Consider the following 14,534-nt stretch of genomic DNA (forward strand, 5'->3'; position numbering starts at 1 on the left):
GCGAGTGCCTGGAACGCATTGTCAGGGGAGGTTGTGGAAGCAGATACATTAACGGCGTTCAAAAGGCATCTCGACAAACACATGGATAGGTTGGGTATAGAGGGATGTGGCACAAGGAAGTGCTGAGGGTTTTGGCAAAGGTTGGTATCATGACCGGTACAGGCTTGGAGGGCCGAAGGGCCTGTTCCTGTGCTGTATTGTTCTTTGTTAGAACGAGGTGAACCATCTTCTCATTGGGAATGTAAGCAAAGCTAATTGCTTTAGTTTTAACCATTTGAAATAATTTGTTTAATTGTTGGGTGTGAACCGGGAAGGAAGAACACGGAATCCGAAAAGAAATAGGATGAGCCAAGAATGAAAACGTGAACCAATAAAAATGATCTTAATGTTGACCTTTAGTAGCAATGAATGTATACATTTCATGCTCAGCTACTTAATCATCAGCCAACTTTGTCTTCAACGAGGAGTTGTTCTCCTTTAGTTAGGTTAGAAACATAACCAAGAGATAAGACTTGTTCCAGCTATTATAACTAGTGTGATTGCGAATGCATTGACAAATTATGTCTTTGCTACAGATAGCAACGATTCTTCTTCTGTTAGTCTATGTATTAGCGGTGCAAAATCCCTTTCTCCCCAGTGTCCCTGAGTGACTGTAGTGCTGTCTTAAACTGTCAAATGAAGAGGAATTGCAGCTACGTTATAACAGCACTCCGACCCTCCTCTTCATCCAGGAGGGAGGCACTTTGCTCCCACTTGGCACTGCCCGCACCTCCAATCATACCCCTAACCCCACTGGCAGGGTTCAACATTCCGGGCCCAGCGAGTCTCACAATCATGCTTAGGCAATCAAGTATTTATTGCTATTGGTTATAGGTGTCAATGTCACTTGGAATTGGAGAGTCGTGCTCCAAGTCATTAAGGTTATACCAGAACATGTGTTCTGTATTGACGGAGTGCTGCATTGCAGAGGTGCAATCTATCAAGCGCGACATTCATCTGAGTCCCCAGCTGACTGGTAAGCTAAATGTGAATGATCCCCATGGCACATTTGTTGAATGTGTCCTGGCGAACATTGATTCTCCAACCGACATTACGACAAAAAAGCCCACTGGCCTTAGAGCTGATTGTGGGACCTTGCTGTGCACAAATTGCTTGCAGCGTTTGCTGAAGTATAAGTACTCGCTGAAATATAAAGGCCTGGCACATATAGGGTCAATGTGGGACTGAGTGCAGTACCACCCACACAATGATGTGAGAAAGTACATGACCCACAACCAAGATCAGTCTAGTGTTGGACAGAGCTGTGCGTACAAGCAAGCATGGAGACAGCTCCTAGCTTGTATCCTTTCCTGTACATGGGTAAATAGTTCTAAGAGTCAATAGAGACTTACAGTTCGCGTAAGTATGTCTACGACTTCTTCAGCTGTGCTGAAATGCGCTTAACAACATTTGCTTATAAAACAACCATGACTATACTTCAAAAAGTAACACAGTGGCTTTGAATTGCTTGAAGATATCCCAGAGATGTAAAAAAGCTTTACACAAAAAGAAAGCTTCCTTGCTGCATATATGTTGAAGTCATCAATTTGTTGACGTCAATATTCAGTCACAATGGCAGTCTTTGACGATACTGTAGTGTGAAATATGCCCTCACTTTGGTAAAATTGGTACTTTGTCAGATGTTGTTTCTACTGATTCCATTTTCTGCTCTTCCAGGGCATCAGGCTCAGATGGTATAATCTTAATCACATTTTCCTCAAATGGTGCATGTCTGCTCTTCATGTTCAGGCTTGCATTACAGGCAACGCTATCTTGACGTGTTCTTACACCTTCATTGGATAGAGGCCTTCCACTGTTGAGCTTGAAGACATTACGCACACAGTTTGCAACAGCTAACTTTCTCTTTTCAATGTCACGGTGGAAGCTGTACGTCTGCTCCATCTCACCGGCATCTGTCAGAGTCACAGCCGTGATGTACTCCTGGGAACATCTCTGTGTGCCGTCCGGCATGTTTGTTTGAAACCGTTTTCGCAGGTTGAGCACAAAGTAGGCCAGGCCGCTCAGGATTAACATGGTCCCTGGAAGAGATTGTCATGGCAACATTAGTGTTGCAACCCTCCTATGTCCCTGACCACATTCAAAGGCGAAAGTTTCAACTGTGAAATATTGTTTTATTTTTGGAATAAAGAAAAACAGATAAAACGCAAGTGTTCCCATGAAGGGCTTTGCCAACTTCCAGGAGATTGGAATGCCGTTTTCTCAGCACAATATGTTGTCTATTTCCAGCAGTCTCTATTCTTGGTAAGAGTGTCACTTGGGACACGTCCTCCGAATCAATTCTCAGCATGATGCACATACTGTGCTTGTGTGCACATGCAACATTTCCTCCCGGGTGAGTCCCCAGCCTAGTGAGGTTACCCACACGGCGGATTCCCCAGAGGCGAGGCTGGCCATTAACTCCGGCGGGACCGGTAGATCCGAATGGTGGCCAATGGGGAACCGTAAAACCCGCCACGGGGTGGGGGGTAGGGGTTTGCAAAAAATCCTACCCTGAGCTTCAGTACGGGCGTTAATGTGCCTCTGTGCACTGGGGAGCTCTGTGTTATAAGAGAAACAAATTTTAGCTCTGGCCATTTTAGATTTGCCGGGCCAAAAAAAAACCTTTGTCACCCATGGTTTACTTTTCACTTTTAATTCTTGGAAGTTTTGAGATCAGCAAGATTCATCTGTGCGCAGACATGAAGGGCGCGATTCTCCGCTCCCCACGCCGGGTGGGAGAATCGCGGGAGGGCCGGGTGAATCACGACACGCCGCCCTGGCACCCCTCGCGATTCTCCCACCCCCCGCTCGGAGAATCGCTGCTCGCCGTTTTTCACGGCGACCGGTGATTCTCCGGCCCGGATGGGCCGAGCGGCCTGATGTTCCCGACCTGTTCACACCGGCGGCAACCATACCTGGTCGCTGCCGGCATGAACATAGCGCGAAAGGTAAGTTTGGGGCCTGTGCAGGGCAGAGAGGGGATTGAGCACCATGGCTGTGCTCGGGAGGGGACTGGCCCGCGATTGGTGCCCACCGATCATCGGGCCGGCGTCTCCAAGAGACGCACTCTTTCCCCTCCGCCGCCCCGCAAGATCAAGCCGCCACGTCTTGTGGGGCAGCGGCGGGGAAGACGGCAACCGCGCATGCGCGGGTTGGAGCCGGCCAACCTTCGCATGCGCGCTGACGTCACTTAGGCGCCGCCGTCGTGTCATTCTCGGCGCGCCGCTTTGACGCAAGCGTCAAGGCCCGGCGGCTGAGTTTCTCACAACGCCGCTCCTAGCCCCCTGGGGGGGGAGGGGGGGTGAATAGGGTGCGAGGAGCGGCCTCCGACGCCGTCGTGAAACTTGTCCGAGTTCACGACTGCCTTCCCGATGCCGCGCGGGAGCGGAGAATCACGGCCGAAAGGTTCAGAGAGAGAGTTAAAAGAAACAGGATCACGTAGAGAGACAAATAAAAAAGTAACCGAGGTGATCAACGGTGTCAAGGTTAATATCATAGACCAGAAGTTAGATTGAAAAGAACACTGTGCATGTAAAAAGTTTTAGTCATTTAGGTTTAGATCTGTTTAGTGTGATGAATCGCTATTGTTCTCTCCACTTTTTTAATCTAACAGGCTGTGAATTTATTCTGTGGAGCGGATAGTTTTCAGATGCTGAATTTGTTTCTCAGTCCGATGGGTAGGTGACTTGCCTGTTTTTATGAGTGACCCCCCCTTCCTCCACCCCCCCACCTTGAAACCACTCGCTCCACACTGTCAGGTTCCCATGAGTCATGTCCACTGATGTCTCCTGGAATATGCCCACCCCGGCCGGCTTGGCAACTCCAGACTCAACTCAGCAGTAGGACTCCTTCCTGCCTTTGGGTTAGAAGATTATAGCTTCAAATCCTCCACCAGAGATCTGAGAGCACATGATTTAAGCTGACATTCAGTGCATCACTGAAAGAGTGCGGCATTGTCATCAGCTTTTGGGTGAGAAGTTGAACAAGGCCCTATCCTGTCCTCTCAAGTGGATGTGAAAGGCCTCCTGATTCCATTCGAGAAATAATATTGCTGCTCTGCGCTATATTAATGACCCTATTATTCTCTAGGTAAACTGTAACTTGCACTCAAATTAAAGAGATTGAGTTTGCGAGGTTTTAAAGGATACTGGAGGATTTGCCTAGATTGGGTTCAAGGGTGGGTATCTCCAGTGCAACCCTCACAATGAAAGCCGGTGCTGGGATTAGAAGCGACTCAGCTGGGAAAGGAAAAAGCAAGCAGGCCATTGGTAGTGGGGAATAATTTAGCACTGCTTCCAGGAGAAAGAATTGTCTGGCTAGCGGTCAATATAAAGCATGATTGCAGCGATGGATTTTCAGTCATTTCATAGTTAAACGGGCTGTGGCGTAGAGAATAAGTCATCATCTGAATGTTGCTTAGGCAATGTAACTTTGAGATTGTTTAATACGGTAATTTTTCAAAACTTGCAATCGTTTTGTGTGATCCTTCCAGACAGAAATTCGACTACCTGTTTATTAAAGTTATTGATCCCTATGGGGATCAGAACACAACGGTGCATAATCTTGTTGCCGCCCGCCTGTTATCTGAACAGTTTGCAAAGTGGCCACGTGATAATGCCGAGGGGTCAGAAAGAGAAAACTGGAAATTCAGCTTTCAAATGAATAATTCAATAAGCCTTTCACTTGCCTGGAATAGTTGCCTGCCAGATAAGAACTGGGTGCAAGAAGCAAGCCACGGACAAGAAGGTGAAAGTAAGACACTTCTGTAAACCATTCGGCCTCATAGCTTTCTTCCAGATGTTCCAAATCTTGCTGTCCATTTTGTCAAAAAGCGTGCTAAGAGGACAAGAGTAACGTTTAAAATTTTACAGTAATTAGCGCAAGACAAGAGGCACCACAAGAAACCAAGTCAAACACTTCATTTTACCTGGTGGATTTAAGGACACGTTTTCTTTTATCCCCCCCCCGTAACATGATGTTTCATTTTGAGATGCGAAAGTACCTGCTCTCCTGGACCCAGGGGACAATCTGACAAGATACTGCAACCGCACTATGTAAATACCCTGGGGCAGCAGGGTAGCACAGTGGTTAGCACTGTTGCTTCACCGCTCCAGGGTCCCAGGTTCGATTCCCGGCTTGGGTCACTGTCTGTGTGGAGTCCGCACCTTCTCCTCGTATCAGTGGGGGTTTCCTCCGGGCGCTCCGGTTTCCTCCCACAAGTCCCGAAAGACGTGCTTGTTAGGGGAATTGGACATTCTGAATTCTCCCTCCGTGTACCCGAACAGGCCCCGGAGTGTGGCACCTAGGGGATTTTCACTGTAACTTAATTGCAGTGTTAATGTAGGCCTACTTGTGACAATAAAAATTATAAGATTAATATTATATATATATTTCCTCTGAAATGAGGCGCTTTTATTGGCTGCTGTTTAATCCATGGATTTTCCCGCGAAACATTCAGCGCGCGCGGAGTCAACAGTTGCTTAGTGCACAAAAAGAAAGGAGACCAAAGTAAACTATTGGATTTACCGTGGAAGTGTGTGCGCAGTTTCTCACTGTGAATGAGTGTTGAGGATGTGATTCAATGGACACAAATGTCACTTTTAGAACAAAACAGAAAATGCTGGACAATCTCAGCAGGTCGGGCAGCCTCTGTGGAGAGAGAAGGGAGCTAACGTTTCGAGCCTCTGGATGATGCTTTGTCACCTGAGAAGGTGCGCTGTCAGGGTGTCCACCCGCGTGTTTGCGAGACTGTGGTGAGGGGACAAAAATCGACGAGGATGAAAATAGATGAAAATAAAGCTCAAGGGGATGATATTTCTTGGTGAGAGGTGGTGGGGTTGGGTGGGGTGTGAGGAGCTTCCAATTGGCTGGTGTAATTTTAACAGAGGCCATAGTTTGGTGGTGGGGGGGGGCCTCATGCGCCAGTCAGTGTTCTGAGTGCGGCCCATGAAACATTTTGTTAACCGTTGCCCAGAGGCAGGGTTTCCACATTCCGCTGGTTCCCATCCATTTTCCCTCCCATTATGACTGAAGTGAGGTTCATGGTGATTGCTCACAACATTTGGGTGAATTCTCCGCCAACCCAGCTGCAGGTTTTTCGGCAGCGCGTCATCGCTGGCAGCGGGATTCCCCGTTCCCGCTGCTGGCCAATGGGATTTCCCATTGCAGCCACCCCACAGGGCAGTGATGGACACCTAGATTAGTGAGTGGGCCACATGAGTGAGTCCAAAGATTGAAATCGGGTCATGTTCACTAACTGTGGGCCTCCAATAAGATTGAATACATTTAATAGAACCGGAGAATAATACCATAGATGTCCTACAGTGCAGGCGAAGGCCATTCAGCCCATTGCATCTGCACCGATCCTCTGACAGAGCACCTTACCTTGGCCCACTCCCCCAAGCTATCACCGTAACCCCACCTAACTTGCACATCCTTTTTGAACACTAAGGGGCAATTTAGCATGGCCAATCCACCTAATCTGCACATCTTTGGACTGTGGGAGGAAAGCGGAGCACCTGGAGGAAGCCCACGCACACACGGGGACAACGTGCAGACTCCACACAGTCACACGAGGCCGGAATTCAACCGGGTTATACATGTAAACAGTGTCCCCATTGATATTACATTGAAATTAAGGTGGCCGCTCAGAGCGTGTGAGCAGATCTAGCAAAGTGAAAGCAAAAAAACTGCCGTCACTGACGGTCAGAAATGAAACAGGAAGTGCTGGAAAAACTCAGCAGGTCTGGCAGCATTTGTGGGGAGAGAGATAATCAGAGATATCGTTTTGAGTTCCCTCTGACTTCTCCTTCGTCGATTTGGGATTTGAACCGCCAACCCAAGCCTGGGTTTTCCGGGCCTGCTGCAGTGGGACCCACTGCGAGGGATATGAAATGAAATGAAATGAAAATCGCTTATTGTCACGAGTAGGCTTCAATGAAGTTACAGTGAAAAGCCCCTAGTCGCCACATTCCGGCGCCTGTCCGGGGAGGCTGGTACGGGAATCGAACCGTGCTGCTGGCCTGCCTTGGTCTACTTTAAAAGCCAGCGATTTAGTCGAGTGAGCTAAACCAGCCCCTGGCGGCCCAGTCAAAGGTTCTCCATTGACCTTCGATAAGACTGGAAAATCCCGGTGGTGGGCGGGGCTGGAAAACCCCGCCCTCTCTGTCTCTCTCCACGATTCTGCCAGAGCTGCTGAGATTTTCCCAGCATTTGCTGTTTTTATATGAGGAGATGCAGTGCGGATTTCACTTTTTCCACCTTTTCCCTGCTAAGTATTTGTGTTCCGTGCTGGAGTAGTGGAATCGGCACCGTTGTCAGCATCTGCTATTGAAGCAGACAGGATTACTGCAGCAGTGGAATTGTTAAAGGCTCCTCCGAAACACATATTTCTACTTACGGATAACGTCCGACCAACACAGCATCGATGAAATACGGGCCTTCCAAAATGGTGAGGACTGCCGCAGCAAATCTTCAAACAAAACAAAATAGTCAACAACCCAATCTCTCCTGGCACAGATACAAATCTTCCACAAATAAGAAGGAAATCGGGTCGTATCATACTCACAGCAGATAAGCAGCCAACTTCCTGAACTGCCCTTGAACTGCCGTGTCTATCCCCACTCCCAGAAGCACTATGTGTTAAATGGGTAGAAAGCATATCATTAATAATAATTTACCGCTAGTGAAACACTTCTCCCTGTCTCCGACCAATTAAGTTCAGATTGAAACTTGGTATAGTTCAACCCAGTCAACCTTCAATCGATCATGGCAGAAGGCAACGGTCTCACATCAAGGTTGGCGGGCAGGGTATTCGCCAGAGTTGGCACTTCAAACCAAGATATGCTGCGGTGTTCTTCAATGGCGAGTCCCCACCGTCCACGGGATCCAGCCACCTGACAATGGGATTTCCCACTCTGGGAAACCCGCGTGCGTGGGTGGTTTACCGGTAGAACGGAGAATCCCGTCGATGGAGAATCCGGCCTTCTAATATCATAATATTATTGAATCATAGAATGGTTGCAACACTACAGGAGGACACTTGGCGCATTGTGTCCCTGTCTGCTCTCTGCACGGGCCATTTAGGTGATTTTCATGGCATACTTCAAAAATAAAAGGCTTGAATGGGGCAGCACGGTAGCATGGTGGTTAGCATCAATGCTTCACAGCTCCAGGGTCCCAGGTTCGGTTCCCAGCTGGGTCACTGTCTGTGCGGAGTCTGCACGTCCTCCCCGTGTGTGCGTGGGTTTCCTCCGGGTACTCCGGTTTCCTCCCACAGTCCAAAGATGTGCGGGTTAGGTGGATTGGCCATGCTAAATTGCCCGTAGTGTCCTAAAAAGTAAGGTTAAGGGGGAAGTTGTTGGGTTGCGGGTATAGGGTGGATATGTGAGTTTGAGTAGGGTGATCATTGCTCGGCACAACATCGAGGGCCGAAGGGCCTGTTCTGTGCTGTACTATTCTAAATTCTAAATTCTGAATGTGTATTGCCACTCATTCAAAGCTTTTGGGCCATTCCTTCAGTTGTGAGGATAGATTGGAGAGATTGGAGCTGTTTTCCTGGGAGACTAGAAGGCTGAGAGGAGATTTGATAGAGGTGTTCAAAATCACGAGGGGGCGGGACAGAGCAGACGGGAAGAAACTGTACCTCCTCCTAAAAGGATCGCGAACGAGAGGGCGCTGATTTAAAGTGAAGAAGCAAATGCGATGTGAGAAAAAGCTTTCTCACACGAGTGGCTGGGGTCTGTAATGCGCTGCCAGGAGGTGTGGTAGAGGCAGGTCCAATCGAGGCATTCAAGAGGGCGTTAGATGATTATCTGAGTGGAAACAACGCGCGAGGGTACGGGGAATAGGCAGGGGGACGGCACTAAGTCACGTGCTCGATTGGCAAGCCGGATCAGACATGATGGGCCAAACGGCTTCCGTATAGTGGTTCTGGGCCAAAATCAAAGGGTTCCCTACATAACACAATCATGGCCCCAGCAGGCTGGCAGCTGATCAGGGATAAAACCCACCAGCTACCATTTCAGGGCGATGATGGATTAGGAATAAACATCAGCCTCGCCAGTGTCACCTAAAGCTGGCGACCAAGGGCTTCAAATCTGTGGCTGCAATCAATCCTAACTAGCGCATGCAAAAAAAACCATTGGCAACTGTCTACAATATTCTTACAATGGAACAGATTAAAGTAGCATTTTCACACTGCAACAGGTAGATGGCAGAGGCTGATCAGAAAAAAAATCGTTCCGGAGCTCATGTACCAGGATTGTTTTGAGTGTCAACCATTCCCATGTAGCCCAGGCCGAACTAGTCCGTCAAAGCCTGTTAAATGTACCCGTGGAAAAAGGGCAATATCTCAAATTGTAACGCTTTAATTAACCTCGCAAAGAGTAGGAATCAAGGTCGGTCTTTTTTTTCTTCTTTTTAAAATAAATTTAGAGTACCCAATTCATTTTTTCCAATTAAGGGGCAATTTAGCACGTTCAATCCACCTACTCTGCACATTTTTGGGTTGTGGGGGCGAAATCCACGCAGACACGGGGAGAATGTGCAAACTCCACACAGACAGTGACCTAGAGCCGGGATCGAACCTGGGACCTCGGCGCCGTGAGGCCGCAGTGCTAACCACTGCGCCACCGTGCTGCCCTCAAGGCAGGTCTTAATGGTTCAGCTACTCGGTGGGCAATGAAGTCACTTTGGGAGTAGTTAGATTAACCCTTTGAGTCTTTTTGCAGATTTGAGCAAAATATTCGTAGATCATCAGCAGACTATTCCTGAGGACCTGTCTGAAGTCTTCGGACTTTCCTTTCATATTTTCCTTGGAGACAACAGGAACGAACGCTGACATGGCAAAGAATGCAAGTTGAGGCTACACGTAGCACAGCCTTATACGGTGATGCCTATTTGTCGTGACCCAGTTACATTGTTGGAAATGTACCCGTCAGCTCTTGTTAGTACGAACTCAAATTTTCCATTGGTTGTGTGTTATGGTGCTTTGCGATTAATTCCCCAGATATAATGCGCTCCCCTCGTTACGTTCAACTCTCAGCCCAACCCCAGCATTCTGAGCAGATGCCTCAGCTGCCGTTGAGCACTCAGCTTATCAGTAATAGTAAGACTCCCATCTGACTGACCCTGGCAAGCTCGTTGAGAACATTGATCACTCAACGAAGGTTCCTGCTCAAAGAAGGTTAGGGTTGTGGTGATATGCATCACTGTAAATACACAAGGGGTTAATGTAAATACATATAGACTAGCTAGACACACAGACACTCAACCAATAGGTCAGTAAGATAGGACACGACCAATGGGAATTCACGATACACACAGAGGTGACACTACCACAGGGGGGGGGGGCATTACATCAACCCATATATAAAGGACACAGCACACATGATCTTCCTCTTTCCAGTGGAGACACTCAGTGAGTACAGACACAGGGTTGATTGAACATCACACCCACCACGTGGATTGTAGCAGACTGGTTTGTCAGTCTGAGTAGCTATAGAAGGATGAACAGTAGAGGTGAACCTAAGTAAGAGAATCGTAAATAGTTTAATAAACGTGTTGACGTTATCTCCATGCCTGACCCTTCCTTTGTCAGCGTGCACATCAAGGAAGTTGCTTATACTACGCCTAGAGCATAACAAGACAAGGGTTAGGAACCAGATGAGGACAACGAAAGCGCTTCACTTCGAAGGCTCCCCCAAGAAATGGAACATATGCCTGGATGACGCTTGCTCGGAGGAGGCCTATTTGGAGGAACCTCCTGGTCGAAGAGACACAATTCTTCGAGGACAGCAAGAGGAAGATCTGGAAAAAGGAGCCTGAGAAAGGAATACCAGCGATCTCGAGTCCAACGACCGATCCCACCTCCCGGGAAACACCTGCCAAGTGTGCGGTCAAAGATGTGGCTCTCGGATCGGGCTCCTCAGCCATGCAAGAAACCACAGAACCCATGACCAGCAACACAGAGTTTTTTAGGTGGACAATCACACTCGTTAGCGAGTGATCGCTGAAAGAAGAACTGTCAACAAATTACATTCGAAGTTCTTTCATGATAACAAGTGAAACTTTCAAGTTCTTGTCTTGCTTAGATACAGGTCACCCTTGAATATTACATGCAATTTTTGGCACACTGCTACCTTCAAAAAGATAACAATATGTTCTAAAGATGTCAGAGAGTGATGAGCATGGGATTCTATAGTATGGAGCTAAATGATTTTGCAGCTTGGAGCTCTTTTCTAGGTTAAGCAAATCCCACTGCCACTCCCCTCCACTATTCCCTCCCCATAAATCCTTCGGGCGTGATTCTCCCAAAACGGGAGAAATCGTAAAGCTGGCGTCAAACCCGGGCTGGTTTGACGCCAGCACGCCCCTTCCCGACCGGGAACCGATTCTGGTCCCCGGTCGGGGCTAGCAGCCCGACGCCGTAGGCTCCGGCATGACGGGCTTAACGAATATCGTTAAGCCCGCTTGCCGGAGTTAGCGCCGGCTGACGCGTCATATGACGTCAGCCGCGCATGCGCGGATTGGAAGACTCCAACCCGCGCATGCGCGGATGACGTCATCGCGTATTTGCGTGAAACCTGCGCATGCGCGGGCCGGGTTGCCCCTCAGCCGCCCCGCGAATGGATACTGCGGGGCGGCGGAAGGAGAAAGAGTGCGCGGGCATCGGGCCCGCGATCGGTGCCCACCGATCGCGAGCCCATGGCACCCTTGGCACGGCCGTGGTACTGCCGTGCCAATCGGTGCCATGGTTATGAAAAGCGAGTTTGTGACGCCGTTTTTACGAACGGCCAGACCAGGTGTGTTTGCCGTTCGTAAAAACGGCGTAAAGGGCTGGGACTTCGGCCCATCGAACAGCTGTGAATCGCTGCCGGCCGTAAAAAAACGGCGGCAGCGATTCGGGTCGGGAGTTGGGCGGGGGGGTGGGGGAGAATAGCGGGAGGGCGGGAAAAATGTCGGGAAGGCCCTCCCGCTATTCTCCGACCCGTCGTGGGGGTCGGAGAATTTCGCCCTACGCTTTCACTGCCACAAATACTAAGCTGACTGCCCTTCAAAGTGGCAACAGCTCAACTCTTCCCTTTGGAAAAACATTTCATTGACCAAACTACCTTCTGCGTGAACTTTACATTGAAGATCACTCACCATTTTCCCAACTAGAGGACGTAGTCCATTCCCTAAGTCACCCTATCAACACTTTTCACAATAAGGAAACCCTCAATTAAATCACTCTGAATCTTAGCTACTCAAGTGGAAGTTCTTGCAGTCTTTCAAGACCTTCCTCATGATCATAGGTTCCAGCCCTTGGCTTGATCCCTGTGATTCTATGCTGAATGCTCACGCAGGTCTTGGGTGGGATTCTCCGGAATCGGCGCGATGGCCCGACGCCAGCGTCAAAAACGGTGCGAACCACTCCGGTGTCAGGCTGACCGGAAGTAGCTGGTGGGTTTGGAGCCGCACCAGCTGCCGCTGAAGGGACTGCGCGAGTCCACGCATGCGCCAAAGGGCCGGCGTGATCCTGTGCATGTGCGGAACTGCCGGCGTACTCTGACGCATGTGCAAAGGGGGGTGTCTTCTCCACGCCGGCCATGGCAGAGCTCCACAGGGGCCGGCGCTGAAGGAAGGAGTGCCCCCACGGCACAGGCCCGCCCGCAGATCGGTAGGCCCCGATCGCAGGCCAGGCCATCGTGGGGGCGCCCACCGGCGTCGGATCCACTCCCGCCCCCCCCCTCCGAGTACTGCCCCCGCCGACTTACATAGAACATAGAACAGTACAGCACAGAACAGGCCCTTCGGCCCTCGATGTTGTGCCGAGCAATGATCACCCTACTTAAACCCACGTAACCCGTATACCCGTAACCCAACAATCCCCCCCATTAACCTTACACTACGGGCAATTTAGCATGGCCAATCCACCTAACCCGCACATCTTTTTGGACTGCCAGGACCCGCCGTGTGGGACCATGTCTAATCCACGCCGGCGGGACTGGCCAAAAACCGACGGCCGCTCGGCCCATCGGGGCCCGGAGAATTGCCTGGGGGAGGGGCGCTGCCAACCACCCCCAACTGGCGTGGCGTGAACCCCGCCCCTGCCCGAAAACCGGCGGCGGAGAATACGGCAGCCAGCGTCGGGGCGGGATTCGCGCCACCCCCACCCCCCCCTTCCCCCGGGCATTGTCTGACCCGCCCCTTAAATATAAGGGACTTGGAGAATTGGACTTTACATCCAGTGGAAATGGGGACTCGGGGTGGGGGGTAATTCTGAGACACATCGATGATGTAGATGTTAAGAAAAAAGCGACTTGAGCCCAAAGTTCTCCAGATGTGTCCTTGGACAGGTCTGTGCACATTGGGTTGAGGTTGCAAGTCATTTTCTCCCTTTGTCAGCGAGGTGCCAAATTATCCATTTAAATAATAATAATCTTTATTCGTGTCACAAGCAGGCTCACATTAACGCTGCAATTAAGTTACTGTGAAAAGCCCCTAGTCACCACACTGTTCTGGTACACAGAGGGAGAATTCAGAATGTCAAATTAACTTAACGAGCACGTCTTTCGGGACGTGTGGGAGGAAACCGGAGCACCCGGAGGAAACCCACGCACGACACCGGGAGAAACGTGCAAATACCGCACAGACAGTGACCCAAGCCGGGAATCGAACTGTTCCATTTCACATTGAAATTAAGCAACGCAAAATTAACAAGAGATGTTGCCTACACATCCCATTGAGGGTTAAACATTTTATTCTGCTTCACCCATGAATCAGTGAGATAGCAGAATAATAAAGACAGTTATTATCTAGAGAGTCTGTTGGTTCAGTAACAGTATTGGCGATGAGCCAGAATAATTCATTTTAATAAACGGTGTAAATTGCTCATACTAAAAGGTGCAGTTCCAAAAGCAATCAGATTTAGTGCTACAACAACATAAAGACGCATTAAAAGGGCCTGTGGACAGTTTCACTGAGAAACTAACACAAAAGGCAGGAAATGAGCTTGAAACTAATGAAATCCCTAATTTTCCTTCGATCTATGTTGTTTCCAGAATCGCGGGTCCTGTGTCGGGTCAGGGAATAAGAGACGGCCAAAGTACCGAACGAACCGTTACCAACGAACGGATAAGAGAAATGACAAAATGAAAATTCTTCAAGGTCGCTTATTTTGGGGGAAGTATTTGTCACTTCAGGGTTTTGTTTGGAGTTGTTGTTGTTTGGTAACTCATTGAGAAGTGGAGTGACTGGTCCACACTGAGAGACTGATCCACACGGAGTGACTGATCCACACAGAGTGACTGATCCACACGGAGAGTCACAGAGTGACTGATCCACATGGAGTGACTGATCCACACAGAGTGACTGATCCACACAGAGTGACTGATCCACACAGAGTGACTGATCCACACAGAGTGACTGATCCACACAGAGTGACTGATCCACACGGAGAGACTGGTCCACACGGAGAGACTGGTCCACACGGAGAGACTGATCCACACAGA

General features: G+C 49.3%; 1 protein-coding gene across 1 annotated transcript in view; it reads right to left on the reverse strand.

Moving 5' to 3' along the window:
* Positions 1 to 377: 377 nt before the first annotated feature.
* The window catches only part of tmem72 (transmembrane protein 72), a 34,022-nt gene continuing 19,865 nt past the window's right edge, over positions 378 to 14,534 (reverse strand). The window contains exons 3-6 of the mRNA XM_038783252.1: positions 7,607 to 7,673; positions 7,439 to 7,510; positions 4,727 to 4,875; positions 378 to 2,078 (exon numbers count right to left, since the gene is read on the reverse strand). Of these exons, the coding sequence (XP_038639180.1) occupies positions 1,651 to 2,078; positions 4,727 to 4,875; positions 7,439 to 7,510; positions 7,607 to 7,673 (716 nt within the window). The 3' untranslated portion in view covers positions 378 to 1,650. The remainder of the gene's footprint in view (positions 2,079 to 4,726; positions 4,876 to 7,438; positions 7,511 to 7,606; positions 7,674 to 14,534) is intronic.

Source organism: Scyliorhinus canicula, chromosome 22 (genome assembly GCF_902713615.1).
Source record: "Scyliorhinus canicula chromosome 22, sScyCan1.1, whole genome shotgun sequence".
NCBI lineage: Eukaryota > Metazoa > Chordata > Chondrichthyes > Carcharhiniformes > Scyliorhinidae > Scyliorhinus > Scyliorhinus canicula.